General features: G+C 48.6%; 1 protein-coding gene across 1 annotated transcript in view; it reads right to left on the bottom strand.

Moving 5' to 3' along the window:
* Window positions 1–26694, bottom strand: part of TANC2 (tetratricopeptide repeat, ankyrin repeat and coiled-coil containing 2) — a 242739-nt gene that overhangs the window by 92245 nt on the left and 123800 nt on the right. Inside the window, exons 7-8 of the mRNA XM_080369447.1 lie at window positions 10284–10432; window positions 3162–3348 (exon numbers count right to left, since the gene is read on the bottom strand). Coding sequence (XP_080225573.1) covers window positions 3162–3348; window positions 10284–10432 — 336 coding nt within the window. The remainder of the gene's footprint in view (window positions 1–3161; window positions 3349–10283; window positions 10433–26694) is intronic.

The following is a 26694-nucleotide window of genomic DNA, read 5'->3' as shown; positions in this document are numbered from 1 at the left end:
ATGAAAATAAGCTTAATATGTACAAACCCCTTTTGTGCTAAGCGAGATCACACGGAGAGCCACAAGCACACGTAATGCTGTAGGATCAGCTTCCCACCTTGATTAATGGTTTTCTGCCCTTTGCCAATTCTCAAATATTTTACAAAGGGCACGCTAACCTTCTGGGACACGTGTTAAAGCCTCTGTGTTTTTAAAATATGAAATTCGGTGGCTACTCCTGATCGCGAGATTTGGAGGTGATGCTCCTTGCAGCTCAGGCAGAGATCAAGAGATCTTCCCCGAACCAAAGCTTTTATCAGGGTGAATAAGATATATTTATTTATTTATAATAAAATATATTTATTGGAGCTGCCTATTAGAAAAATACACCTTCTGGGAGCTCATGAGCTAACAGCTTAAAGCAGTTATTTGGGAGGAGCGGGAGGGACCGTGACTCAGGAAACACAAAACACCCAGGGAAATGTTCACTCTTTTTCTACACACCAAACCACAAGTAGCTTTGACAGGGAAATCTCCAGCAGATTTACACTTTTGAGGTACCACGCGAAGCTGCTCAGACCAAAAGCCACGTCATCCCAGCCAACCTTGCAGGGAACAAACGCGAGCAAGGGACATGCATCCAAGATCTGTATCTGATAATCGAGGAATGCAACCGAAAGGGAAACCTGATCCCTGACCCTCCAGAAACGAAGCAGCCGATCTGTTCCCAAGGGGAGCGCGAAGCGTGAGGTGGGTCTCGCTCCCTGCATGCGGACAATTTGTCCGCTCCGTTCTGCAGTGAAAATAATTCTAAGGAACCGCCGTCATGCAGAGAGCACCTTTCACCATCACCACACACCCGGTTCCCACCCCAGCCGGAGGGCAACGACCAAACTGCGCATCCATCTCCCACCGGGAAACGGCCCCCCCGGCTCCAGCTGACCTCACGCTTGCAGAAGACAGCGGAGGTACAGAAAAACAGACTGCGTGGAAAACCTCCCAATTTTTTTTTTTCACTGCTGGAAAGGATGACGGGAGAAGACTGTTTTCCCCACAATTTGTTACAGCTGTTCAGCTTCTATCAAATGCCAGAGTAAGAAGGTGTTGAAAATGTTATTGTCAAAATAAAGGGGGAGAGAAACAAGGGGAGAAGGAGGCTCTTGTTTCCCATTGAGTGCAAACACCAGCAGAGAAAAGCCGTGAGAAGTCCTTCCCTTACTCCACACGAACATACTTTTACACGACTCTTCCATCTGGGATACATTAACATAGCCTTGGGATAAGACACCTTCTATTATTTCCCAAGTTTCCATGGGAAAATCTACGTTCCTGACAGAAGAACCTCGAAGAGAGAACCTTCCTGGGGTGGCGGTGGTTGGGGTGAACATTCCAGACTTAAAAATTAATTACTATAGAGCTACTGAAAAAAGGGATAGGGCAGAAAGGCTGAGCAAAGAGACTCAATATTTTACCACATCAGGCATCGGGGTCACGCTGCCGCTTCTGTGAGTGCAGCAGAAAGGCTGCCCACAGCTCCTCGGGCTTCCACCTGGACAAGAAAGCCCCGAGGAAGCCCAAGTGCAGCCCCACAGCCCTGCTGTGCCGAGCCGATCGCCCCACGCGACGGCACTGCCTGCACCCACGGGTCTCATGGGCAAGAGCAGCTCGAAAAAGCAGAGCATGCGCTTTTTTACTGATTCTGCTGCTCCGCTTCGGGCTTCGTTCAGGTCTTAGAATGGAGGCAGGACCCGGCTGGAACTGAGCCTCCACTTCACCTGAGCGTGGCCCCCCCAGCCCACCCGGGCGGCAAGGGGCAGGCTGGATGGGGTGAAGCTCTGCCATGGGGCATCCTGAGCAGAGATCGACGGGTGTGTGATCCTGCAAGGGCTTCTCCCAGAATTCATTAACCTACTTCGGTCTGCGGCTCAGAATAGCTTACATATTTGCATTCGAAGATCACGCAGGCAGAAGTGCTACAAAGGTTGCTGCGGCACGCAGCTGAACCAAGCCCAGGTTTCTTGATCAGCCACGGAAAATATTAATCACTAGTACAACTAACCTCCCTAAATTATCAACCCTCCTTGCTGGGTTTTTTTAAGCACTACTAAACCGTTGGCAAAGTAAAATCTTCTTAGCTGGAGAAACACTCACACGTGGCAAGGACAACTCAAGGGGGGACCATCCTGCCTGACGTTACACAGACGTCGCTCTCCTCCTCTTGCACCTTTACGGTCACCGAACAGAAATTAATCAGTGCCTGTTATTTTCCCAAGATCCTTTACACTTGCAACCTACAGACCGCTTGAATGAAAAACCTGCTACAGCAGCTACAAAAATTCACTGAAATCTGCGTTAATTTAACCCAGCTCCTGCCCAAGGCTGAGCTTAAGAGCAGCAGGTCACTTCTGAGGCACAGAGTCACTGGGAGGGTGGCAGTGACACTCATGGGGCACAGAAGGTAATCAATCAGTCTTTTACATTTATAATAATGCAATCCAACAGTATTTGAACTATGAACGTGATGCCATCATCCATTCTCTTTCCTCTGACATCAGAGCAGTGGCTATGGACTAAATGACATTAAGGGAAGGAAAATGCTGAAAAATAGATGCCTCTGAAATTCCTGTATCTGGCACCGAGACCATCCCATCTTCCTTACCGGGTGAAAAAAAAGCTGGCATCTCTCTTAAATTAGAAGATTCTAAATACGAACCTCCATGTTTGTAAATGGACACGGACAGCAGCTGAAGGAGAGGACACAGAACAAAAGAAAAACTTGGTAGAAAAAAGCCCCAATAACCCCACTAGAGTTAAAGGAGGCATTGGGAAGAAAGATTGCGAGGAACAAAAAGGTAAAGTTGGGATACAAAAATAGGCGAAGAAAGATAAAACTCTTCCTCTTTCACCATTTAAACAAGTTCCAAAATTTTGCATCGATTAATTTGCGTATTAACTTCATGCATCCCAACTTGCACCAGCTCTACACAGCTTTCCCTATGATGAGTGGCAGACGGAGGGGCACCATCCACCTCGGGTCACCACGGCATTAACTTGAATAATGCAAAACCCCCGCGTTAATTAGCGAACACGCGTTGATTATCTCGAGTAACTTGTTCAGCCAGTGCCGCCGGTGACCGTGTGGGCGGGCAGCAGAGCGAGGGGGAGGAGGTGGCAGGACTCACCGATGATTCCACTGTCCCTGCTCTCCAGCGTGGAGGTGGGGCTGGTGACGGCGCCGTAGGTGCAGTCCTTGGCCGTGACGCTGGTGCTGACGGGTGGCAGGGTGGAGCAGGGGCTGCTGGCCGGCGGCGAGGCCGTGCTGCTGGTCAGCGTGGAGCAGGGGCTGATGCGCTGCGTCACGGCCGAGCTCTGAAAAACGGCAAGAGGGAACACGTCACTCACCGCAGCCGGGCAGGGGGCAGGGGGGAAAGTCTCATTATAGCTCATACTTGAGGATCTGCTCCGTACGGTGGAGTTAAAAAGCGCTTTACTGTTCACAGTGCCCGCCGTGCCACCACGCACCTGGGAAAATGCAGACACTGCGCTCGTTTGCTGCTGCGTGCCTTACAGACTCCAGCTTCCACGTTCAATAGGCAACACAGAAAACAGAAATACAGTGGTATTTACTAAAAGCCTAATTCCTTCCTTTATTAGGAATTGTGATCATTTTGTTAGTGTTGAACTGGAAGTAAAAAAAATATGAAAAAGCAAAAGCACAAATAAGCAAAAATCACGATACAGCATGTATCGCACATGCTTACATCACAGGTAAGCACACAGCGTGATCTCACCTCCACTTACAGCACGAACCAGCATGACCAGGAAACCCTACAAAGATCTCTGGGTCCCTTCTGCCTGCTCCCAAACCTCCGTGGAGCTGCAATTTTTATTTTGCTTTGAAAATGTTTCCTCCATTCAAGAAAAACAAGAGTGCTTTTACATCCTTGCAAGGAGGAAGCTTGAAATCCCTCATCTAGATGTGAGGCAGCCCTTCCCCACCCAGGCATGGCTTCCCCACCAGATAAAAGTTTAAAAAAAAAAGAAAAAAAACCACCAGAAATGTAATAGGGGTTGCTCTCCAAAGGCAGAGCAAAAAAAAAAAAAAAAAGCAGCAGCACAAAAAATCTGGTGCTTTCAGCATTATTTTGGAAAGGCCCTGTAAGATATGGCGTGCAAAAAACCTGCAAGAGTTTATACATGTGATATATATGTGATATGCGCACGGAGATTAGTTTATTAAGAAAACAAAGCCCTGGAATTCAATTTGAGAGAAGCTGCGATACAAGACAGCGCCCTTGTTTTAACCACAGGCTGCTGGATACAGAAACTTCCCCGGCAAAAGGTTCTCCTCCCTGGAGGGCAGCCCCAGAGCATCTGCAGGGAGCCAGAACGGCTGCGCAGCACGGGGAGATGCTCGTCTTCCCCCAGCACAGCAACTCCGTCACCCTCAGCCTGGGCTGCAGAGCAGACACCTGGGAATCACCTTAAAACGGGCAACTTCAGCGTCTGCCTCCCACAGAACGAAGCCCCGTGCCCCAGGGTGGGCACCCTGCCGGGGTGCGAGCACCCAGGAGCGGGCACCCTCGCCCTGGGCAGCCCAGCAGCCCACCTCCCTCCCGCAGATGGGGGTGCACAAAGAAAGCTCTTAAAAAAAATAATAAATGGGCTTTTGAGCATGTGATCATCCCTTAAATTCCTCTTTCAGCCCCCGCAGAGGGGAGGTGACCCCATCTCCCCCTTCTCAGGGGACGCTGCAGAACACTGTCCCCGTGCTCTCTTGCCGTAGTTAGCCTCTGCGGACAGCATCTTACTCACTGTTGTAAAATGATATTGGTCCCAAGAAAGGAACTGCAGAGGTTAATTCCCCATTTGGAATTTGCTTAAATGAAGTTTCTTTTATTCTGTGCGAATATTTCCCTAATGATCGTACAGATTTGTATTCCTCTTTCCATGTCATTTGAACCCAAGGTGACCACAGAGAGCACCATGCTTGCAAACTGCAGAGCGGGTTTGACATCTCTTTTTTTTTTTCCCTCCACCCCCCCCTTCCTCACTATTTCATACTTGAAGCTGAAAAAATGCCTGGGACAGACTTTTGTGAGTAGAACATGTGAAAGATTTACTGATTTTTAAATCAGAAGGCAGATACCATGTGTAGCTACCAGGAAGCCATCTCATTTGTCCAAGGTATCCCAATGGGGTTTGTAAAAATCCTTACTCAGAGTGTAAACACTCCAGCCCCAGCATGTGAAGCGAAATGGAGCATCCCTGCCTGCGGCGGGACGGGGTGGCACCGAGGCAGGCATCCCCCTCCCTTGCCCCATGCCTCTGCCTTCACGCCAGCGCAGCTGCATCGATCTTAACTTAATTACAGAGTGCCCTGAACATGGATTAGCACATCGACAAACCGGGGACGAAGCGCTAATGTGACAGCTCCACGGGCACGTTCATACATTACATGGAGAGACCGCAACGCGGTAGACAATGAACCGTGTGAGTATTTCCGTGATAATTGATGCTCTCCCTCCGGTACCCAGGCAAAACGCCCACCAGCGAAGGAGATGGCTGCCACCACATCGGCAGCTGAAGCACTTGGGAGGAGCAACCCAACGCCTTCCTCTCCCCATCCAATTTGCCGTGCCGCTAGTGGGTCACCGCTATTGTTATTTTCCATTCTTATATGTTCCAGGTACTTAGAAATACATCTCTTTTTTTTTCCCCTGCAGCCTTCTAGGAATGGCAGGCAAGCTGACTGCTCTATAAATTCTGGGTCCCAGTATATTCTGGTTTCACACATTTGTTACATCACCTGTCAGACGCCCTCTCTCTCAACGAACCTTTTTCATCTTCCCATACCACAATCTTTTCAGATGTCTGAATACCGTACTGATTTTTGTAAATCTCTTTTGAAGTTTGCAGAATTATTCCTAAGTCATTAATTCTAGTGGCCAAATTTTGAACTACTTTTCTGTCAGTATTCAATGAAAATATCCCATGATTCCCCCCCCCCCCCCCCCCCCCCCCTAAAATTGCTGGGGTTTATTCTTCTTAATCTAACCTACCACAGGGCTCTTTTCAGATTGCTGCTATGTATCAAGCAGATGTTTTCACAGAGCTACCCACCACAGCAGAACTGTCTCTTCTGGTTTATCACAGCTGATCAGACTCCATCAGCACACCTGAGCTATTAAATCACCTTTTCCAATATTCATTTTCTTTAACTCGCTGACAGCACCATGAACTGCATCAAGTTTCAGATAACATAATTTCTAAGTTTGGACAAGGAAGGCCAAGGGCATCCTGGGCTGCTGGCGGGTGAAGGTGATGGATGCATCTGCGCTCCGGTGGGACCACACCTGGAGCGCTGCACCCAGGTCTGGCCTCCCCAGTACGGGGAGTACTGGTGGCAGGTGGGGATACCGGAGCGAGTCCGGCCACGGGCTACAGAGACAACTGGAGCATCTGACATGGGTGATACAGGGATATTCAAATCCCGAGCGGAGACGGTCCTGAGCAACCTGCTGCGAGCTGGCCCCGCTCTGAGCGGGTGGGTGGGACTGGACCATCGCCAGAGGTGCCTTCCAACCTCATACTGCAGCATCTAAAAATTTAATCAGCTCCCACGTGGGATCTTTCAGCCTGTGAAGCATTATTAGGAGCATAAATCTTCCCCGGTGAGGTTTTTCTGTGTCAGTTTCACCTGTGATTTTAAACAAATCTTGGCTGAAACTTACCCCAGTACTAACAAAATAACATCCGCTAACCTGAAAACACAGAAAAATTACACTTCAAAGCACATTAAAATGCAGTGCAAGAACAGTAGGCTCATCTTCCCTTCAGCTGATAACACTATTGTTTCATGAAAAGCCAAAAGTGATATTCTCCTAAATTCTTTTTTATTTGTAGTGCTATCAATGCAGCCCCCTAAGAACAAGCTACTTGCAACTGGAAATTACTAAATAACACGGTATATCACTTGGCATTGATTGACATGTTTTATTTTTGTATTGATATAGGAAAATGTTCCTCTGTGCAAGTTTTAAATATAAATTTCCATTGACAGATCATTCTGTATTATTATTGCTGCTGTTTCATCTGTCACATTTTCGCTAAGCCTTGAAAAATTACACTGTTCTGTCACAGTCTCATTGTCCTTTGTGCTTCTCTGGCAGCCGGTGCAGTTAAAAAAATAGTTTCCCAAAAAGTAGGAGAAAAAAGGATTTATTCTTCAGCGTTTGCGATCTCTCATTAAGGAAGGCACGATTAAGGAAGAGACAGCACATAAACCACACAATTCCATAGTGATCTGGATTAGAGAATATATCCTTTGACTTATTCAAAATAAGGCAACCGAATGAGAATGCAACGTGCCGATTTACAGATTGGGGCAGTTTTAGTGAAAACACCTCTATTCCTTATCTCCACTTTAGCTCAAGCCCTGGTAAGATTGCAAATAATTATTTTCTCGCTTGAGAAGGCAAAGCATGGTTAGAATAACAAGCAGCAGCCGAGTCCCAGCTTTCGATACAAAGAACATTTTCTTCGCCCAGGCCATGGAAATTAACACATTTAAAACCTAGAAAATTGTTCTCCTTTTTAAATTCAAGTGCAAACTAGTAGTCAAAGTCTCAATCAGATTTTAATTAATTAATGATTAACGGAAGAATTAAACTTTGCAAATCCCACAGACATCTCACCGTGTGATTTCCAACACTACTTTGGGTGGGGTAGCTGAAGAAATTCCATTTGGGAAGGTGAGCTGGATTTTCGGGACATGCAGTGGCAGCTTTGGCTTGGCCAGGCTTCATGTCCTGAGACGGCCAGCGGTAAATGACAGGAGCCAGAGGAGGGCCACCAGGACCGTGGGATGGCTGGAGGAGAGGCTGATGGAAAGGGTTCCATCCGCCTGGAGAAGAGACGGCTAAACCGCATGGAGGGACACCCGCAGCATCCCGCCGTCGGCAGGGGGATGCAGGAAAGGCACCCCCGTGCTCCTCTGAGGGGTGCAAAGGGAAAGGACATGACACTACGTCACCGGCTGTACCCGGGCCATGATGTGTTGGGCAGAAGGAAGAAGTCCTTCACAACCGGAGTCGCCAAGCCCCAGAACAGGCTGCCCAGAGCCTGTCCGTCTCCATCTGTGGAGAGCATCAGAACTCACCTGGACCAGCCCTGAGCAAGGCGGTCCGGTTTGGACGCTAGCCCTGCCTCCAGCAGGTGGCTGGATGGGACCTCCAGAGTCATCTCCGACCTCCAGCACCCTGCGGCTCTAGGCAAGTGCTGACAGCGGGAGATGCTCACAAAGAAAGAAAAAAAAATTAACTTGGTAATTGAGGAACCAGCCTCTCTTTATCTTCACCAGCACATGAATAGCATTCAAAGGCCCTGGAAAACTTTTTCATGCAAAAATTAGCAGACAGCCCAGGATATCAATCTATTTTAGAGGACAACTCTCTGCTGTTTCTTTTTAGATTTTTCTTTTATTTATTCTCCAAAGACATCATTGGATGGGATTTTAATTTTTGTCAAAAGGCAACAACAAAAGGAACCATTTATAGTAGAAAGCTCTGCTTGGCTTTGAAGTATTCAGCTCAAATAGGTGCCTGTTAAAAGTACATTTTCTAGCACAATGTATAGTAAAATACATTTCAAATCCACCACAACTTGCATAAAAAAAAAAAAAAATCAATGAAAGCGTTGAAAGCTTAATGAATGTGTTAAAAAATTTACAAGAACACATTTCTTGGCTCTCAGGCATACTTTAGCCCATGCAGAAGATTCAAAACCTGCTGGTCCAGCCTGCAGCGGGGGCCGGACAGACGTGGGACGTGGTGGGAACCCAGCCTGAAGGTGCAGAGACCATCCTCACAGCGACCTTTGGGTGGGATGGGGCCTCCCAAGGCCATCTAGCCCACCCCCCCCACAATGAGGGGGGACATCTGTAACTAGCCCACCTGGCGCAGAGCCCCGTCCAGCCTGTTCCCAGGGGTGGGCTTCCACCACCTCGCGGGGCAACCTCCGCCAGGGTCCCACCACACTCTGTCAAATTCTTCCTTGTGCCTGCTCTCAGTCTCCCCTCTTCCAGTTTAAAACCATCACCCCTCACCCTACTGCAACAGGACCAAAAACGTCTGTCCCCCTGTTCCGTGTAAGCCTCCACCAGGCACTGGGAGGGCTCTGAGGTCCCCCCTGGAACCTTCCCCAGGCTGAACCCCCCCAGCTCCCCCCGCCAGGCACTGGGAGGGCTCTGAGGTCCCCCCTGGAGTCTTCCCCAGGCTGAACCCCCCCAGCTCCCCCCGCCAGGCACTGGGAGGGCTTTGAGGTCCCCCCACCTTCTCCACCCCTCGGACCACTCTTGTGGCCCCTCTGGACCCACTCCAAGGGGTCCACCACTGTCTCCTGAGGACTCCTCTTGGCTTCCACTTTTCCCCGACCCTTTTTTAAGGAATTCAGGCCCTTAAGCCACAGCCCCTGAACCGTGCCCATGTCCAACACCGGTGCGACTGGTCGGAGTCGTGCCATTACTGTTTCAAGGAGACAGAACTGGAAGTGGGCTCCTGCTACATGGGCTATTGGACTACCCATATATCAATATTTAAAAAATAAAATAAAAAAGGAAAAAACCTGTCTCCTAGCTTCATTCCCATCTTACCAACACCACTAGGAACAGGTACATGGTCCAGGATCGAGGAAGAGGAAGAAACTCGGGCAGTCTCCACAAAATCTACTTTGTAGCCCTGAGCTTTTTTGCTGTTTTGCTTTTCAGCCTGACACAGGGGATGCAACAAGCTCCACCACAATAAAGATTTTTATGATTTGCTTTCTGTATCTGTTTTCAAGCATGAAATCACCTTGTTCAGCAAACACAAGCGAAAACTGTGACTATCTGTAAAATCATACTATTACTACTTACCTCTCCTTCCTGGAGAAACTGCGAGCCTTTATGTAATGTTGCTTAAGCACTTTTGAAATATTGCATAGAAGATGTCATGAAAGCACGGATTATTTTGGTCACTATAATCTGATTAGAAATGCTACCCACTCCTACAATGTTTGCAGAAACAGAAAAACAACAGAAGCTGCTTCACACAGCAGCAGCTGATCCCCAAAACGTGGACTGCCGCACTGTACTGATGAGTCACTGCTTACTGAGGAGATACAACCTTCTACCTCATAACAATTATTTCACCGTTATGAGACACTCAGCTGCCACATAATTAGCAAATAACCGCTCTCGCCCGTGGCTGCATGTGGGGCACAGCCCGGGCAGTGGCTGCCGTACGAGCAGGATGGGGGGGTCGTACCTGGTTCTCGTCCTGCACCTCCATGCTGTACTGGGGCCCTGGCTGTACCTCCGTCACTTTCTCTCCCAGGAGGAAGCCCAGGCGAGTCATGAGTGTGTTTGCTGCCTCATCTACGGACGGAGGGGGTCCCAGCTCCTGCTCAGTGTCACCTAAACGGGAAGAAAAACAGATTCAGACTGGAATTGTTTACCTTGGCTACTGCTCTGTGATTTTACCAACAAAACACTGCTAACTTTCCACGCTGCGGCAACGGTATCTGGGTTTTCAGGTTAGTCAAGTCTGGTTTAATGTTATATGCTGGTCGTTAATCTCAGGTTATGCATTGCTCCAGCCGTCAGTACGTTTCTTCTAACATGAGCTGCCACCTCTCCTCTCATTGCTCCTTCTCGGCGCCTCCCAGGGCGGCAAGCACGGCCACCTGGCTCTCCCCACACCGAAGTACCACAGCCACCGGGGAAGAGGATTTCCCAGAGCAGCAACGGAGAAGGGGGAGCCTTCCCTCTCCTCCCTCACGCAAAAATTACTTCCAAGTCACCTGCAGAGAAACTGAGGCTCCACGTGCCATTTTGAAAGCACGCCGTGAGATGCAGAGCAGCCACCCTGCGCCACCAAGCGCTTAACGGCACAGAACGGGGCAGAAAACCCGGGAGCATCTTCCACCATCACCTGCTGGTCCCAACACGCTCACGGTTCCGTAGAAAGCACAGCTCTCCACACCCCAAACCTCCCTGTGCAGTACAGGCCAGGATACAAAGCAAAGCCCACCTGCCAATTCCCCATCAAGACTATAACACAGGTCAAAACCAACGTTCCAGATAATTTTTCCTAAATTTTTTTCTGCTGCCTGTGGGATGAGCAGCACAGCCAAGCTTCCAGCTAGCAATGCACACCGGGACAGAGGCCAGGCACATATACAGACATACCTGTATCTTTCTAATTTTGTAATAAAAAAAAATCCGATTTGCAGTATGACAAAGGTAAGTTGGGTTCTGAACGTCAAGTTCTTCCCTGCGGCATTAAAGCCTGAAGGTCAAGTTCTTTCCACGTCACGCCGAAGCAACACTATGTTTAGTGCAGTTGTAGGAAGGAGACTAATTAGGATTTGCAATGAGTTTACAGTTAATTATTCATTTGATAATGTACAATCTGGAAAAGAGCCCAGCTCCGTCCTGGCTGGGGGGTGCCCCAGCACTCACCCTAAAGCTACAGTGAAAAGATGTCACTTTAAACACTGCTTTTTGATAACTGTAACTGCAAACCACAAATCACAGAAACTGGGCTATGTACAAAACCTCAGCAAATTTCAGCCAGTTGCTTCCAGAAATTCCCCTTTAAACTCCTAATGTACATCTCGCGAAGGCTCGGAGCGATTTTGCGGTGTCTCACCTGCACTAGTGCAAATTAAAAATCCGGGAGCATCTCACATGCAAGCGCGCCTGCATTCACAAGCACCGCCAGCTCCAGGAGATGAGCATCTGGAGCAGTCCGTACACGGTGACTTCGCTGTTATGAAAATGGATTATATCGTATGATAATAGAAGCTGCCTTTAAGTTATTGAATCCCTATTGTACAGCTTTAAACAACGCTGACGTGAATAGGATAGATTTAAGAGGGAGACAAATTTAGATGGATGGCCCAATTTTCTGATCTGCTGACCACCCACATTCAATCTGTGGGCATTTACTATCTCGGGGAGTCAAATCCAGCACAGATACCTTTATGTAAAATGAAAATTATAGAGACTTTTATTTCCAAGGTTATTTTTTTTTTCTTTTAAAAAGTAGACTTTTAGAATTTATCCTAGATACCTGTATCTAGGATATGGCTCCGTGCATAATTATCAGAAGCCTATTATGCATTTCCCATTCTGTTTTCAGAACACGATATTAATAATACCCAAACTGTGCCGACCCACCCACCCCGGCAGAGGGGGAGAGCCGGTCCCAGGCCCACGCTGCCCACCCCAGGGAGGGTACAGGGCAGCGCTGGCTCCTTCGGCTCCGCTTAGCTCCGCTCCCAACCAAACACAACAACTTGCTCCTTGGGGGTTGGATTTAGCTTCGTCCTTAAACCTCCCCCCTTCTATACCACCCCTAAAACACCTCCAAGGGGCACAAAGCTGACCTGCACTTGTAAAATAAAGAAAAATACGAGCTCATCCCTGTTACTGTGTAAGAGCACAGAAGATGCTGAGGATGACAACCGCCTGATTCACCTGCGAGATGCTGCTCCCAGCACGAGGCATCGGGAGCTGCCAGGGAAGCAGCTGAGCTCCCTGAGCATCACGTTCCGTGTAGAACCATCAATTATTATAATGTGGCTTTCAAAGTACAGATAACTTTGAACTTAGGCAAAGCGCTACTGTACTGGATTATTCCCTCTTTTGGTTAGGTCTCTAAAAATAAAGTGCAGTCATTTAACTGAGTGTCAAAGAAGAGACATAACAGCTCTGAGATGCCTGTGAATGGGTATTATGGAAAGAAGCTGTAACTTGCCTTTCAAGGTTGACAGTAAGACCTAATACTCCCTTTTCTAAGTTCAATGAAAGGGCATAACTGTTTTTTTTTCCCTCCCTTGCCATGTGTGCTATCCAGTTGATGCTGCAGCCAAATTTTACACACGCTTCAGCACACTCGGCTCCCCCAACCTCACGGGGGAAATGCGAGTGCACAGCCGGTAACAGAACCTGCCGGAGATATTTGTAGGAATTCTGACACTATTGCTATAACAAACCACTGCAGCTCAAACGCACATACTACAGGCAACTCAAATCAGCAACCTCTAGTATATCAATAAACGCTAACAAACTGCCCACCGATGCACACGCAAACCCGAAGCCAAGCGGTGGATTCCAGGGATCCTGACACGGCTCAGGATCTGCGTCAGCTCGCATGCTCCTGCACCGGCACTCGGCACCGTTAAAAGCTTATCAGAAAATTCTTAGTGCCAGGAATTTTAAACAAATATAAAAAAACCGCTTCGCTCTCCAACTCCTTGCATGCACACGAGGATTTCAAGGAGTTGTAGAGACCGTCTAACTTCACGTTCCCTCGTGGTCAGCAGGATGGGTGTATCTGTACATAGAGAGACAAAAGGCACCCGGCGGGGAAGGGTCCTGGGGCACTGCAGGGACCAGCTAAACCAGCCATGGCACCGGCACTTCCATCCCAGCTGACATCCTTGGGCAGCCGGTCCAGTCGTTTGTGGCTTGTTTGGTTGTAAAGCAGAAGGTTCCTCACGCTGAGCCCGCTGCAGTGACATGGCCATGGGAGGGACAGGAGGGGCAGGAGGGACAGCAGGGATGCCAGCCCCAGTGCAGCATCCCCCAGCCTGGCTGGCACCGATGGGACCCCGGAGGGACCCCTGGCACATCGCTGCCATCCCCAGCTTCAGCCAGAGTTGAAACTACTCCGGATTACGCCGTCTTTGCACACGCTGCTGCGGTTACAGACCCCCACGTGATAAATGCCTTTTCTGAATCTTACTAAAAAACATTTCCAAAGAACTTAATAGAGAAACTTTTCCCCATTGGAATTTGTTGTGTTTAATTTCAAGGCAAAGTGCCGCAAACCCAGAGTCAGCATTTCAGGTACTGAAGTCAAAACTAAAAGAGATTTACTAGATGTTTGCCACTAGTCCAAGGACTTTCATCACAGATACAGCCCGCAGACTACAAACACATTGAAGTGAATTGCTTATTTCTAATAGCATAAATAAAAATCCATGGACAGCTCCAAGATAGATTAGTCTCAAAAGCTGTAGCCTGGTTGGAAGGAGAGGTAATTTGTCTAAGCAGCACAGGGAATTTTTTTTATTTTTTTTTTTTTTTTAAGAAAAATGTAAGCGGCCAACCTCACTTTGCTCTGCAAAAACAAATGGACTTGAAAATAAGATATTCAGATTCTTCTGCAGTGAGCTATGCATAAAATAAAGGTATCTTCGAAAAAGTGAAAGAGGAAGAATAATATTGGAAAGCCTCCATGAAATATGCCATCGAATTTTAGGCAGAGTCACCAAAAAGCTACGCTGAAGGATACTTCTTTCTTCTAATCCTTAGTCTTCAGAAGAGACAGGTAACTGCAGCATTATATGTCAGAAATAAATAAAAAGCTCCTCCAGAGACATGAAGCAGGTTGTCCTTTCAGATTAAAACACTGCACGTGTTTAGGCTGTCTGGCATTTTGATCTATCGGAACAGAAGAATGCGGGAAACAGTCAGTCAGCGCCTGCAGCCTTAACGCCGCTGCGCGCACGGAGCGATCCCGAGGTGGAACGGGCAGAAGGGAAAATCCGCAGGGCCAGAGCTCCCCGTCCCCCAGCACAGAGCGGGGGCAGAACGGGAATCCCAAACTGGCACCAGCTCCCGTACCTGTACCCAGCGCTCCCGCGCGAGGGGCCCAGTCCTCACAGTAATGGGAAAAAATTCCAAGTGGGACTCAATTACTTTGAAAGCAGAAGCAAGGGAAAGAAGAAAACAAGAACATGTGATTTCTCCATCTCTAGCCCTTGAGAAGCGTGCTACTATTTCTTATTTATTTATTTATTTTGCTTCTGGATTGCATTATACTGGAACGGATGGCACAAGAGGATCGGATGGACGCGGGAGACAAGCAGAAGGTTAATTAGGTCTGAGGTCTGGAAAGCTGGGAGGTCATCTCGCTGAGGAGAGCTTGTGTGCCCATGGCAGGGCAGCCGGGGGGGACAGAGAAGCCTGTTGAGGCAGACGCTGAAGTGCTGGGCTGGGAGATCGATCGATCGATCGATGGATCAGTCAACTGGGAGGAGGGGTGGGGAGTGGGGCACAGCTGAGCAATAAGGTCACCAGGGCTCCGCGGGGGGTGCAGGGGATGCAGGAGACAGAGCATCTCTCTGCCACAGACCTGCCAGCGCTCTCCACCCACGTCACAGTGCAAGAACAATTTTCAAGTATTACACCTAAGTAATTAGGAATAATAAATAATTAAACCCAACAATCCATTATTTAGAAGCTTCAAAAGGAGTGTAGATACCTAAGGCACACACGCAGAGCCTTTTTGATTATTATTATTGCTATTTAAAAAATAATCTAGCTCCCAGAGTTGCACCAGGTCGCAGCAGTGCACACCTCCCGCTTCCCAGCTACTTTTGCCATCCTTTGCAGTTAATGACAATTATTTTTTTTTTTACTGAACTGCAAAAATGCCGAATTAGAAACATTATAACCTGAGCTTGTCAAGCAATTTAATACCTCTAATCCTTCCTCCCTTCAAAAAATCCAACTCGCTTTAAATACGTCAGGCGACCTCTGCAATTCACCCTGGAATTGACCTGATTTAGGCCCTTTAGGAGCAATTTTACGGATCCTGGCAGCCCTCTCGGATGCCTTACCTACAGTTACCCTCAGTATTTTTGAAGGGGTCAGCTCTGACACCTCCGTTAACGTCACATGCAGCAGGATGGAGTTCGCGAGTGCTCCTAAATGTTCATGGCATTTCCTTGAAAATCAAATATATCATTTTATAAGCACAGTTATTAGGTTTGCTCTTTTCAAGAAAGCATTCAAAACGTACAATGTTTTTGAACATTATCATTTCAAAAAAGCATTTCTGTTCCGTCTTTCAATTCCTATAATAAAATCTGCCACATTTCAGCTGCAATTGCTTACAAGCAAATGAAATTTCTTTATGATTCATTTTGCAATTCTGTGACTTGTTTGATAGCTACCATCGTCTGATCTTACAGATGAATGATGCAGGGTAGTGCCCCTGGGAGACAATAACAATGCGTCTTTACTCCAGAGAGTATTTTTGGTGTAATGGTTATACTTTTACTTCGAAAACATCTGAAATCTATTTCAGCAAGTGTCTCACAAGAAGAACTGGGTAACAGTTCACTTAGCGGCACCCATCACAGAATTTGCCTAGACATGAAAATGCTGTAGCTTAAAAATCAAAAACTCTTAAATGAGCAAAGAAAAAAAATAGAATTGTTATATGCCAAGAGCGAGCACCTATGGAACACCAGAAAAAAATACCATTTGTGAATTTGATCTTCAATTACATAACTGTAGAGTTTTATCTAACTACTTCCCTCTCTCCGTGTGACCTGAATCTGTCCCATTATTATGTACATCTGCTTTAAATTATTCTGGATACACTTGAGCTGTTTTTGGAAAATGCCCTTGACCATTTCTGCACATCCTCCTAATCTCAGAATTAATGAGTATTTTTCATTCGTCTTGTTTACATCAAGAGGATATTTTTAAAAATTTCACCAATAAGGGACAAAGGCTACCCTCCCCCCCCCCCCATCAATTTAACAGCCAGTTTTTGTACTGCTGCTCTTCAGATCCTGAGTAGTTCTGCGAGAACAATGGAAAATGGTCCCACCAACTTAAATCCCACCACAGACAAGTGGGCAGGGTAAATATATTCCCCGTGTACGTTGCCAGGAAAGCCCCCCAGCCAGCCAAAACCCAGCGCTGAACCAGGAGGGCGTTCAGACTGCGGCTCTGCCCGCTGATCCTTTCTCTAAGAGGCTGCAAAAAAATCCCATCCTTAATTCTGCTAAGTCAGTCTCTTGCATGGGTTCCACAGGCATTTCCTTTAAGAAGAAATTCAAACAAAAGAAATTCTCCTCTGCACCGCACAGAAACTCTTGCTTCCTCACCAGTCCTTCCACTGCCTTTGCTGGTGATGTCCTTTAATATTCCTTCAAGTAGATTGTCAGAAAGACAGTTATTTTTAATCAGAAACTATACTGAGCCAGAGATAGGCAGAAAATGTAATTTCAATGCTATCATAAAATCTAATTTAATGCATTTCATGTTCCAGATTTAAAAAAAACCCCATCCCTCTGCATGCACATCTGGGGATGAATTTTCCTGGATTTCAGCTCCCATTTAAGCACCAAAGAAAAGGGAATGGGGAAATGAGAGGATATTCAGCACACTGATCACTGAACGTACATAAAAAAGAAAAAGGCCACAATTATCATAAATATGAGCCGGGGTATGTGGAGCATTTCCTAAGAGCGGGATTACACTTCGATCCCTGAAAAGGTTCCTGAGCTCTTTAACATGTCAAGGACAACGTGACCAAGGCAGCGTGTGCCCCCACTGATGGAAACCAGAGATGCCATTATTTCTTCCTTTACAGTTTTGGTATTTTCTCTCTAAAACATCACCTGATGATAAACACGTGCCTGTGCTCCCGGCTATAAACATCCCACCCTCGTCAACCACTGCCCCACGACAGCCTTGACTCTCCAGGAAAGCTGGTCGGTATTTTTTAGCTCTGGGGACTGACCTTTTGTTCCAGACGGGTTTGAGGATGGTATCTTACACTCTTATTGATGCAGAGGGGGTTTTAAAAAGTATGATTCACAATCAAGTAAGAACAAATGCTCCTTTCAAAGAGTATTTGTCTGCCAAAACCTGTGCAAAATACTTCAGTAGTATTTCGCACATGTATTTTGCTGTATTAGGCGTGTCACACCGCATCCACCCAAACCACTTTTTTAATTTCAGCAACTGTTTTTCAAAACCTCTCACATTCCCTCCGCTTACCATTCTTCACACCATCAACCTGACACAAGCCTCACCCACGCACACACGTCGGGCAGCACAAGCCCTAAGGACCGGGCAGGAAGAAGCAGCAGCAGCAGCGGCAGCACCAGCACCAGCAGCAGCAGCACCAGCAGCAGCAGCAGCAGCACCAGCACCAGCACCAGCAGCAGCAGCACCAGCAGCAGCAGCACCAGCACCAGCACCAGCAGCAGCAGCACCAGCAGCAGCAGCAGCGCGCCCACCTCTGCTCGCAGGCAAAGCCCCCAGCGTTGCCCTTGCAGTGGGGTACAAACGAGCTCAGGGTGCACAGGCAGTTGGCTGGACAGCGGCATGACTTGAACAAACGCTGGGGAAAATTCCCTCCTCCCGGACCTGGCGGGATGATGCTAGCTGTGGTGGGAATGTCGCGAAGCTGGGGTGTCCAGCCGAGCCTCCCCAGGCACCGTCCCCCTGCTCTGCCCCGCACGTGGCCAAGCCAAGCAAAAGGAAAGTTGCAGGAAACCTTCAGAAATAGTTATCATAGGATCACTGAATGGTTTGGGTTGGAAGGGACCTTAAAGACCATCTCGTTCCACCCCCCTGCCATGGGCAGGGGCACCTCCCACTGGACCAGGTCACTCCAAGCCCCATCCAGCCTGGCCTGGGATGCTTCCAGGGATGGGGCATCCACAGCTCCTCTGGGCCAGCGCCTCAGCACCCTCACAGTGAATAATTTCTTCCCAACAGCTAATCTGTATCTGCCCTCTTTCAGTGTAAAGCCATTCCCCCTTGTCCTATCACTGCATACCCTTGTAAGAAGCCCCTCTCCAGCTTTCTTGTGGCCCCTGTTTGGTACTGGAAGGCTGCTGTAAGGTCTCCACAGAGCCTTTTCTTATATATACACACACACACGTGCACATATTTGTAGTATTTCCATTATTGTATAAGATCAGTTTAGGTTTTCATCCGCCAAGACCACAGTCATTTCCATCCTCAACAGCCACGACAGCGGCTGAGGCTGCCGAGGACCCTTTTATCGTACCCGCAAGGCAGCAACCAGCCACAATTTCAGCATTTGACTTTCTTGGGGAGAAAAACATGCAGAAAGGGATTTTCACAAGTACCTTTTTTTCTCCCAAGATAGCTTTGCCAGGTCGAAATGCAGCTGGCATACCACGAGATGTAACTGAGTAATGCAGGTGATTATACTTTACCACAGCCTTTAGCCACCGTTAAACGGGAGGTCGTGGGTTTATAACTGAGCAAGGGACAACAACAGTGTGACGGCCCTGTCCTTACTAGATCTGTTATATTCGCACATTCCCAGAATGGATTTTATTAAAAGCAAATCAGACTAAATTACGACCTCCACATTTACAACACTGATAACAATCTCTCAAACCTACTATCGATCATATACCCAAGTAAGATTTCAAAATTACCAGCTGGATATAAAAACTAATACACAGATGTAATAATCTACTGTTACCACTTACTGGAATATCAAGCATCAAACATTCCTGGATGATTCTTCCTTTCTATGCAAGAAATTAATTCACATACAAAAAAACCCTGCGAAGCCGGGACGCCATATGTCTGCACCATGGGAAGGAAAAGGACTGGGCACGCTTTTCACGTGGTGCAATGGCAAACTAAAATATTCTCGGGTGATGTGGCAGTGGGCTAAAACGCAGCAACTCCATCACTTCCAGTGCTCGCACGGACTTTTGTAAAACTGTCTGAGGCAATTCTAGTGGCAACCACTGACTTCACAGTCAACTTTCGCAGCTTTTCAGCACTATTCTCAAACAGAACCAATGTCCAGGGCTGTTGATAATTAGCACCCCTTCACTGATTAGCGAGGGAAAACTGCTGTCCGTTTGGATTAGATCCATTTAAAACTTGCCGTTTCTCTAAAGTGCAAACCATATTAACAAAAATCTTACACCACTCAAAAATGAACTCAACCACACTGCCCTCACAGTGCACGGGAGTCACACGGTGCACGGCTGGCCATGTCACCCACATAATTTGGGTAGAAATACGGCACTGATGCTACCCGAAGGGAGAAGGCACGGGCGGCAGCCCCGCCAGCAACTGCAACCACATCTCCTCTTGTCAGGCAAGCCAAAGAGATGGCAGGAAGAGATGGGGACAGAGCAGGGAGCCCGGAAAGGCCATGGCACCCAACGTGGGCAGCCGGGAGCGGAGAGCAGCGCCAGAGCCCTGCTCCAGGTGTCCCTGTGCGGTGGGACACGGCTTCCCCGGAGGGACCGGGACTCCCCACCGAACACACAGAAGAGCCAGCGCCGGGGCCGTGGCTGAGAGCAAACAGGGACAGCAAGTAGAGGAACCCGAGAGGAAGGTGCTGCAGGGTCGCACCGCATCCTACACGTCAGGACCCTGCAATACGTTAGCGACCACTGGAGGAGTCTGGAGACAGGGTGGTATGATCGATGCTTCCCAGCAAGGCTGAACTTTCAAACGGGCAGCTGGCCAAAATGTTCGTGTTTGGATTCAAAGTCATTATTTTTCAAGTGATGAGGAGTCAAATAATTAGTGACATAAACCGCCAAAAATTCTGCTTAATGAAGGAGACAATCTACGGTGCTGCAGGAGGTTAGAAGCAAAGTGATCCCCTTTCGTCAGTGTACGGGTGCAGCTGTGCTGCCCAAGGGAGAGGAACAGCCGGACGGGGGGAAAGCTGACGGTCAGAACAAATTACAGCGAGGGAAACAATATTCACGCTGGATGAAGATAAAGAAGTACTTGTTCTGCAGTCCTGAGGAGGGTTAGGAAGTCAAGGCAACTGGTAAGAGAGCAGAAATAACGGGGTGGCTTTCACAGCACGGCATATTTTCACTCATAAGAAGGTCTCCATAGCATCGCAGAAGTTCAAGTACTTTTTGCACAGGACAAAACAGATCATCCACTGGCCTCAGGTACACATTTAAGACATGGGAGCCAGGCTTACAACAGAACTGAGCCGTTTCCTACAAATGCAGACACCCCTCCCTGCTGTTGCTGGAGCTGGTGAAATGAATATTGAGGTTTCTGCACCCATAAAGAGTGGAAGCAAAGTAACAACATCGCAGGAAAAAAAGAAATAATTATTGACCACTTCCTCTAGATTGTAAAGCACTTGGGAATAACTATCTGGGCCAGAAGAGAAAAGGGAAGACTAATCAGCACAACCATGACAAAGAACTCCAGCAACCATCATTTCCTTCCTTTTTGCCTCGCTTAGCATGCCAGTATTTCCACTTACGACTGGCATAAACGTAAGGCGAAGGCTGACTTCAAATTAAACTCAGCTGAAAGAACTCCTACATAGGAAAAAATAAAATAAAATGTCAATAGCTCCAGGGGCTAAGAAGGAAGATCAGGTTTGTGTAGGGACGTCAGCAGCACTGCAAAGGCAGGAGCCCAAAGACAGTGAGCACAGCACTGTCAGAGAGGCCAGGGCTGCCACCGCCGCGGGACCCTGGGACGCTGCCCCTGCAGCCACCACCGCAGCCCGGCTGATGCTGCTACTTCAGCCTGACAGGCACTGAGCAGAAACAGGATTACCACAAGATGAACAAAGCCGACACGGTTTCCCAAATCTAATTTGACAGGTAGTATCTTCCCTGAATTGGAGCTACTGATAAAGTTTTTTCTCCCGAAGAAAGGAAAATCTGGGGACAGTGATTTGTTTCAGCTAGAATTTATAATTACAAAAGGCAAGTGCAGCCCAGCGCTCCTGTGACACTTCATGAAGATGCTGAGAAACACCAGAGACTTTAGCAACAAGTGAGCGGCACTGCTGGGAGTTCAAAAGGCACATTTCACCAATTCTGTCAGCAATAAATTGAGAACCCAAAGGTGGAGAAGCAGCTGAAGGTTTCAGCAGGATGCTGCTGGCAGTAGATGCCTTTGATGACCAAGCATAATAAATAGTCCAAGAGAAATTAAGCAGAAGGCAAGCACGGAGACAGATTTGTTATCTGTTACCTACAGGGTAGAAGAAGAAAAAAAATAAATCCATTCCAACTTCTCAATATGAATGATTTCTTAGTCTGAGACAGGATACTTTGTACCTCTGCAAAACCCGTTTGGTTAGAGATAAATCAAGGTCCTGTGGCCTACGGCAGAACTGGAGCTGGACCGAAAGGCCAGGTCAGTCATCTGTCACTGTGGGGCGCAGACACGGTGGCACGGTTCCTTACTCCCTGTGCCCGTCCCACCCCTAAGAGGTGACTTTGTTCCACAGACGGGTGCGTTAGGCCAGGCGAGGGGCTGGAGGGGGAGCCACGTGCGGACCAGGTGGTACGAGGCCACCTGAGTGTGCCAGGACCACCGGGGCAGCGCGGGAGGTCTGCGTGGGGCTGGGGGGCCGAGCCCTGCGGCCGCCCCTCGTACCTTGCCCACCTGAGCCCCGCAGCTCGCCCTGTGCCCGGCTCTGCTTGCGGCCACAGCACCACGTTCTACACCCAGAGACGGCTCAGCCACCACTGAACACAACCCTGGAGTAAGACAGCGACCTACACAGGGTGTAGGGACCTGTGAAGACAAACCCTACGCATCAGCTTCCCAACAACCGATTCCTGACTAATCCTCAGATCTCGGAGCACCACGCTTCAACGCTCCTCACGATGTTGCAGCCGTACTGCCTCAGCTGTGGTATCTGGGAGCACCAGTGCAGGCTGCCCTTGTTTTTAAAAATAATATGCTAGAAGGGGAAACCCCTCTGCCGGGAGTCACTCATTCAGTGAGGAGTCTGACCTTGCCTGACACCGTCCGTCAGCAACGGAGGGGTAAGTACACAGCGCAGGGAAGGTCTCCGACGCTCCATCCATACCAGAAAGTCTCTTACCAAGCGCCTAATCACACCTGCTCAGGCGTGGAAGACAAGGAGGCTTCCCACTGACCCTGCAGGCCCAGCACCGACAGTTTCAGAGTCAACAGAGTTGCTCTCCTTACGTACATACTTACTCACTGGCAAGACAGAAAGCTATGAATATTCAATAAGCCAAAGTATTAGCACAAAAAAAGTTACTGTTTCCCAACAGGTCCGCTGAAAGCAAGCACTGCTGTTTGATGAGGTGAAACAACTCATTAGACTCCCCGGGATCCATCCGGATGGGCAGCCAAAGGTGCTCGGCTGCTGGAAATTCTGCTGCTAAAGCATCTGATGTGAGACGCACTTCGGGGGCCATCTAGGTTATACGCTTTGGCAGCGGCCACAATGCTTCAAAGTTGGGCAGTTACTCATATAAACATAATTTGGATCACTTAAAGCCTTCCCCTCCTGTTTTCCCTTTCTGTTTTTCCCCCAGAGAGATGAAACCGAGACCCAGTTTGGAAAGGGAAGCTGGCTGTTAATAGATCACACCAGGAAGCTTCGAGAACATCATTATCTGAAATTATTTAACAGTTAAACAGTACATGGAATTCAGATTATTTTCAGTTCTTCTCCTGAGCACCTTCCCTTTGAGCAGAAGGCTCAATAAACCCAAAATCACAAACCCGGCCACTGTTTCCCAAGCTGCAACTTCCAGCTTGCGGCAAAGCCAACTGCTCCTGATGGCAAGTAGCCCACGGCGAACCCCGGACAGACACACAGCCGAACCCTCCACGCGCCTTCATTCCTCCTCCTGGAATCTGAATTCCAGACCAGCGTGGGGGTTGTGTTGTTTTGTTTTATTTGGGGGGTGGGTGGGTCAGTTTTGGATGGTTAATCCCAGAATCTAGTCCAAAACTGTCTCCGTCTCCCAACTCGGCAGAAGACACCGGCACCGTCCTCCCAAGAGAAGCGCCAAAAAGTCAATCGCTGCCATAGCAGCCGGCGTGCCAGATCGCCACGGCTCTCTGCTGCCCTTGGGGATGATCACAACGATTTCCCATTCCCTTCAGGTCAGTGGGCTTGACAATACCGGGACAACCACGAGATTCAGCAGTAAAATCGTTTGTCAGGCTGCGGCTGGTTTGATTATTCCCTTGCCTTCCTCCCAATACATCACTGTCCAATATGACAGAGGGTGGACAAGGAGCCTGCTGGTTGAATTTGTCTGGGGTTTTGTGGTTGGGTTTTTTTTTGGCTCGTTGCCTACGTTTTTACCATGAAAAATCAGAGCACAGCGCTGTTTCACGCATCCCCCCGTTAAAGGGTTTTTTCTAACACCTGAGAAATGTTCAGTTGCGTTTAAGAAAAGCGTGTGGTTTGTGTGGAATAAAAAAGCATGCATCTCGCACGATGAAGAGAAAGCAGCAGCAGCAAGCAGGTGTCAACCTCAACGATTCTTTTAAGCAAAGGAAAGAGAAAAAGGAGCGATGAGATGAAAACAACTGACGCTGTGATGGTAAATCACCCTTCGCTGTCCGTGGCGGCGGCACCGCTGTGGTACCCCACTCAATTAGGGATGGAAACGGATGCCTGCTGGCCTCGCGTGGAACAAGCAAACCTCCCCGACCAGACATTTAAGATTTGTGTCCCAAAATTTCTGGAGAAGAATTTAATCAAATTAAAAGATAACGCCATAACATCCTTAGCCTTTGAAACGTAATGACGAGGTAATAAATCACACAAAATGCAACTGCAAACGCGGATCTAAGACAAAAGGCGATTCCCTGAGAGCACCACCCATCTCAGACCATTCCATAGGTTTCCTGAGCACGTACAAGCCAAAACGTGTGTCACCTACCATGCTAAAACCAAAGAGCAGATCAAAGACGCCTTTGTGACAGCTCCGCAGAGCCATAAAGCCAGGACACCGTCCGCTCCACAAGCAGTGCCACCAGGCACGAGCGAGCTGTGACAAACTGGGGTGGGGTGGGGGTGGGAATTACGTGTTAAATTGGGAATCAGCAAACCATTACAGAAAAGGTTTAACAACAGAAGTCTGAAGGTCAACGCCTGCTCTTCCACGTCGCCCCCCTTAAAGGGCGACGATGGCCAGGAGGGTCCATCCCCGCGCCCTGGGCTGCCTTAGGAAGCCTGCCCAGCCTGGAATTAACGCCTCTGCCATGCGGGGTGGCAGCAGACGGGGAGGGATGGAGGGTCACGCTCCTTTCAGCCCCTCCTAACGCAGTCACCGCTGAGCCAAGGAACAAGGGACAGTTTCCCTGCCGCAGACACTCCGAGTCAAAAAGGGCTCGACGGAACTCTGAATGACCACCTCACTCACAAAAACTTCTGCAGAAACATAAATCTGGTACAAACGGCTCCTCAAAGCCACAAACCAGCTTTTTTGTCATCGTCTTAAATGCAACAGCTTTAAAATGTGGGCCAATTTCTGCTTTCACTTCAACAAAGTCATCTTACAGAATCTGAAGGCCTTCTTCAGCAAAACAAAGAATGTAATTTCCAAAAAAAAAAAGCTCTCCAGAAGCTTAAAGCTTTACTACATCCTTGCTATCACCACCTCCCTCAAAAGATACCCACCACCCAGTTCTTCCTGCTCCTGACTGGAAGTGAAAATGCCTGGAGCGCGTCCCCCATACACTGGTCACACGGTGAGATGCCCAAAGCCAAGATCCCGAAGATCCCGGTGGGAGAGGCCACGCGGTGGCCGGTGGTTGCTCAGGAAACCTCCTCCCTGGCATGTGCTGAAATTTGCCCGAAGCCTTAAAATAAACATTTTAGCATTGAGCAAAATTTCATCTCTAGGCATCTCAAATTGAAATAATAATTCCTATATGCAGAGTAGATAATGTTCTCTCCTCATTGCTATTTAGTGTTTTAAACTGCCTTTAAGCGTATAATTAATTACATTACTTGTCAGGGATCACTTTACACACCACTCCACCTCCACTCAACTGCTAGGCTCTAGCACAGCTTCAGCCTTCTTTTTTTCCTTCTTTCAACTCTTATCATCATTCCTGGAGACGCTTGGGATTTAACACTGTGTGCTAACATCCTTCACAGGATCCGCACGTTTGAAAGAGGGTTAAAAAAAGCCTACGGCCGAAGAAAGGAGTTGTATTTCCTTGGCAAACCGATCACAGGCAGCGCCTGCGGGCTTTGCCGCGGAGTGGGGCTCAGCCCCCCTCCCTCCATCAGGAAAGGATGCGCCCAGACTCAGAGTCCTCTGGTCCCCGCGAGCTGTCCCGATCTTTGTGGTTCTTTACCCAAGGATGCTTCCCCAGCCCAGCTCTCCATCTCCTGAGCTCCCCTAATCCAGCCCTGGACCCAGCAAACCCTCCAGCCCTCACGCCACCGCTGTTTTCACAGCAGGAACCACAAATCCAGGTGGGTGAAGCATAATCCAGTTCTGCCGCAGGAGACGAGTCAACGTCCGCGGGTTGAGAGCTGGGCAGCACCTCACTGCAGCTCTGCGTGGGGCAAGAACCAGCGTCATTCGGTGGGCAAAGCCCCCCAGTATCCCCGAGCCCAGCCATCTGCCCAGCCCAGCAAGGGGAGGAGCTGCAGCGCTGCAAGGAGAACACGCGCACGCCACCAACCTCCGCGCAGCATCAGGAGCCCTTCCCCAGGCTCCCTCCGCCCCGGCAGCCCAGCTGGGCTCTGCAGAAGCTTCCCAGCGAGAGGTGGTCCTGGGCACCTTGAAGCCCCCCCCTCACTGAGAGCCAGCGCCGTGCACCAGCGGGTACCACCACAGCCCTCTCCCTCTTCCTCGCTCCCTAACGATGCTTCACGTTTCTTTAACGACGCTTCAAGGCAGTAGGAAACTACACCTTTCCTTTCAGATCCCTACGCTATCAGCGTATTCAGCAAGAGGAGGAGATCAAAAACGAGAAAAAAAATAAGGGGGGGGGGATGAAAAAAAAAATAATAATCACAGGTTCCATTGCCAGAGCCCGCTCCTGGGCTTGGCAAGAGTCCTGCCCTTCGGAACACCCTGGCACGCGAAGCTGGGGCAGGCGGAGCCGCACGTGCAAGCACGCCT

Source organism: Falco punctatus, assembly GCF_963210335.1.
Source record: "Falco punctatus genome assembly, chromosome: 19".
NCBI lineage: Eukaryota > Metazoa > Chordata > Aves > Falconiformes > Falconidae > Falco > Falco punctatus.
Note: the sequence above shows the minus strand (reverse complement) of the source record. Positions and strands in the feature narration are given on the sequence as shown.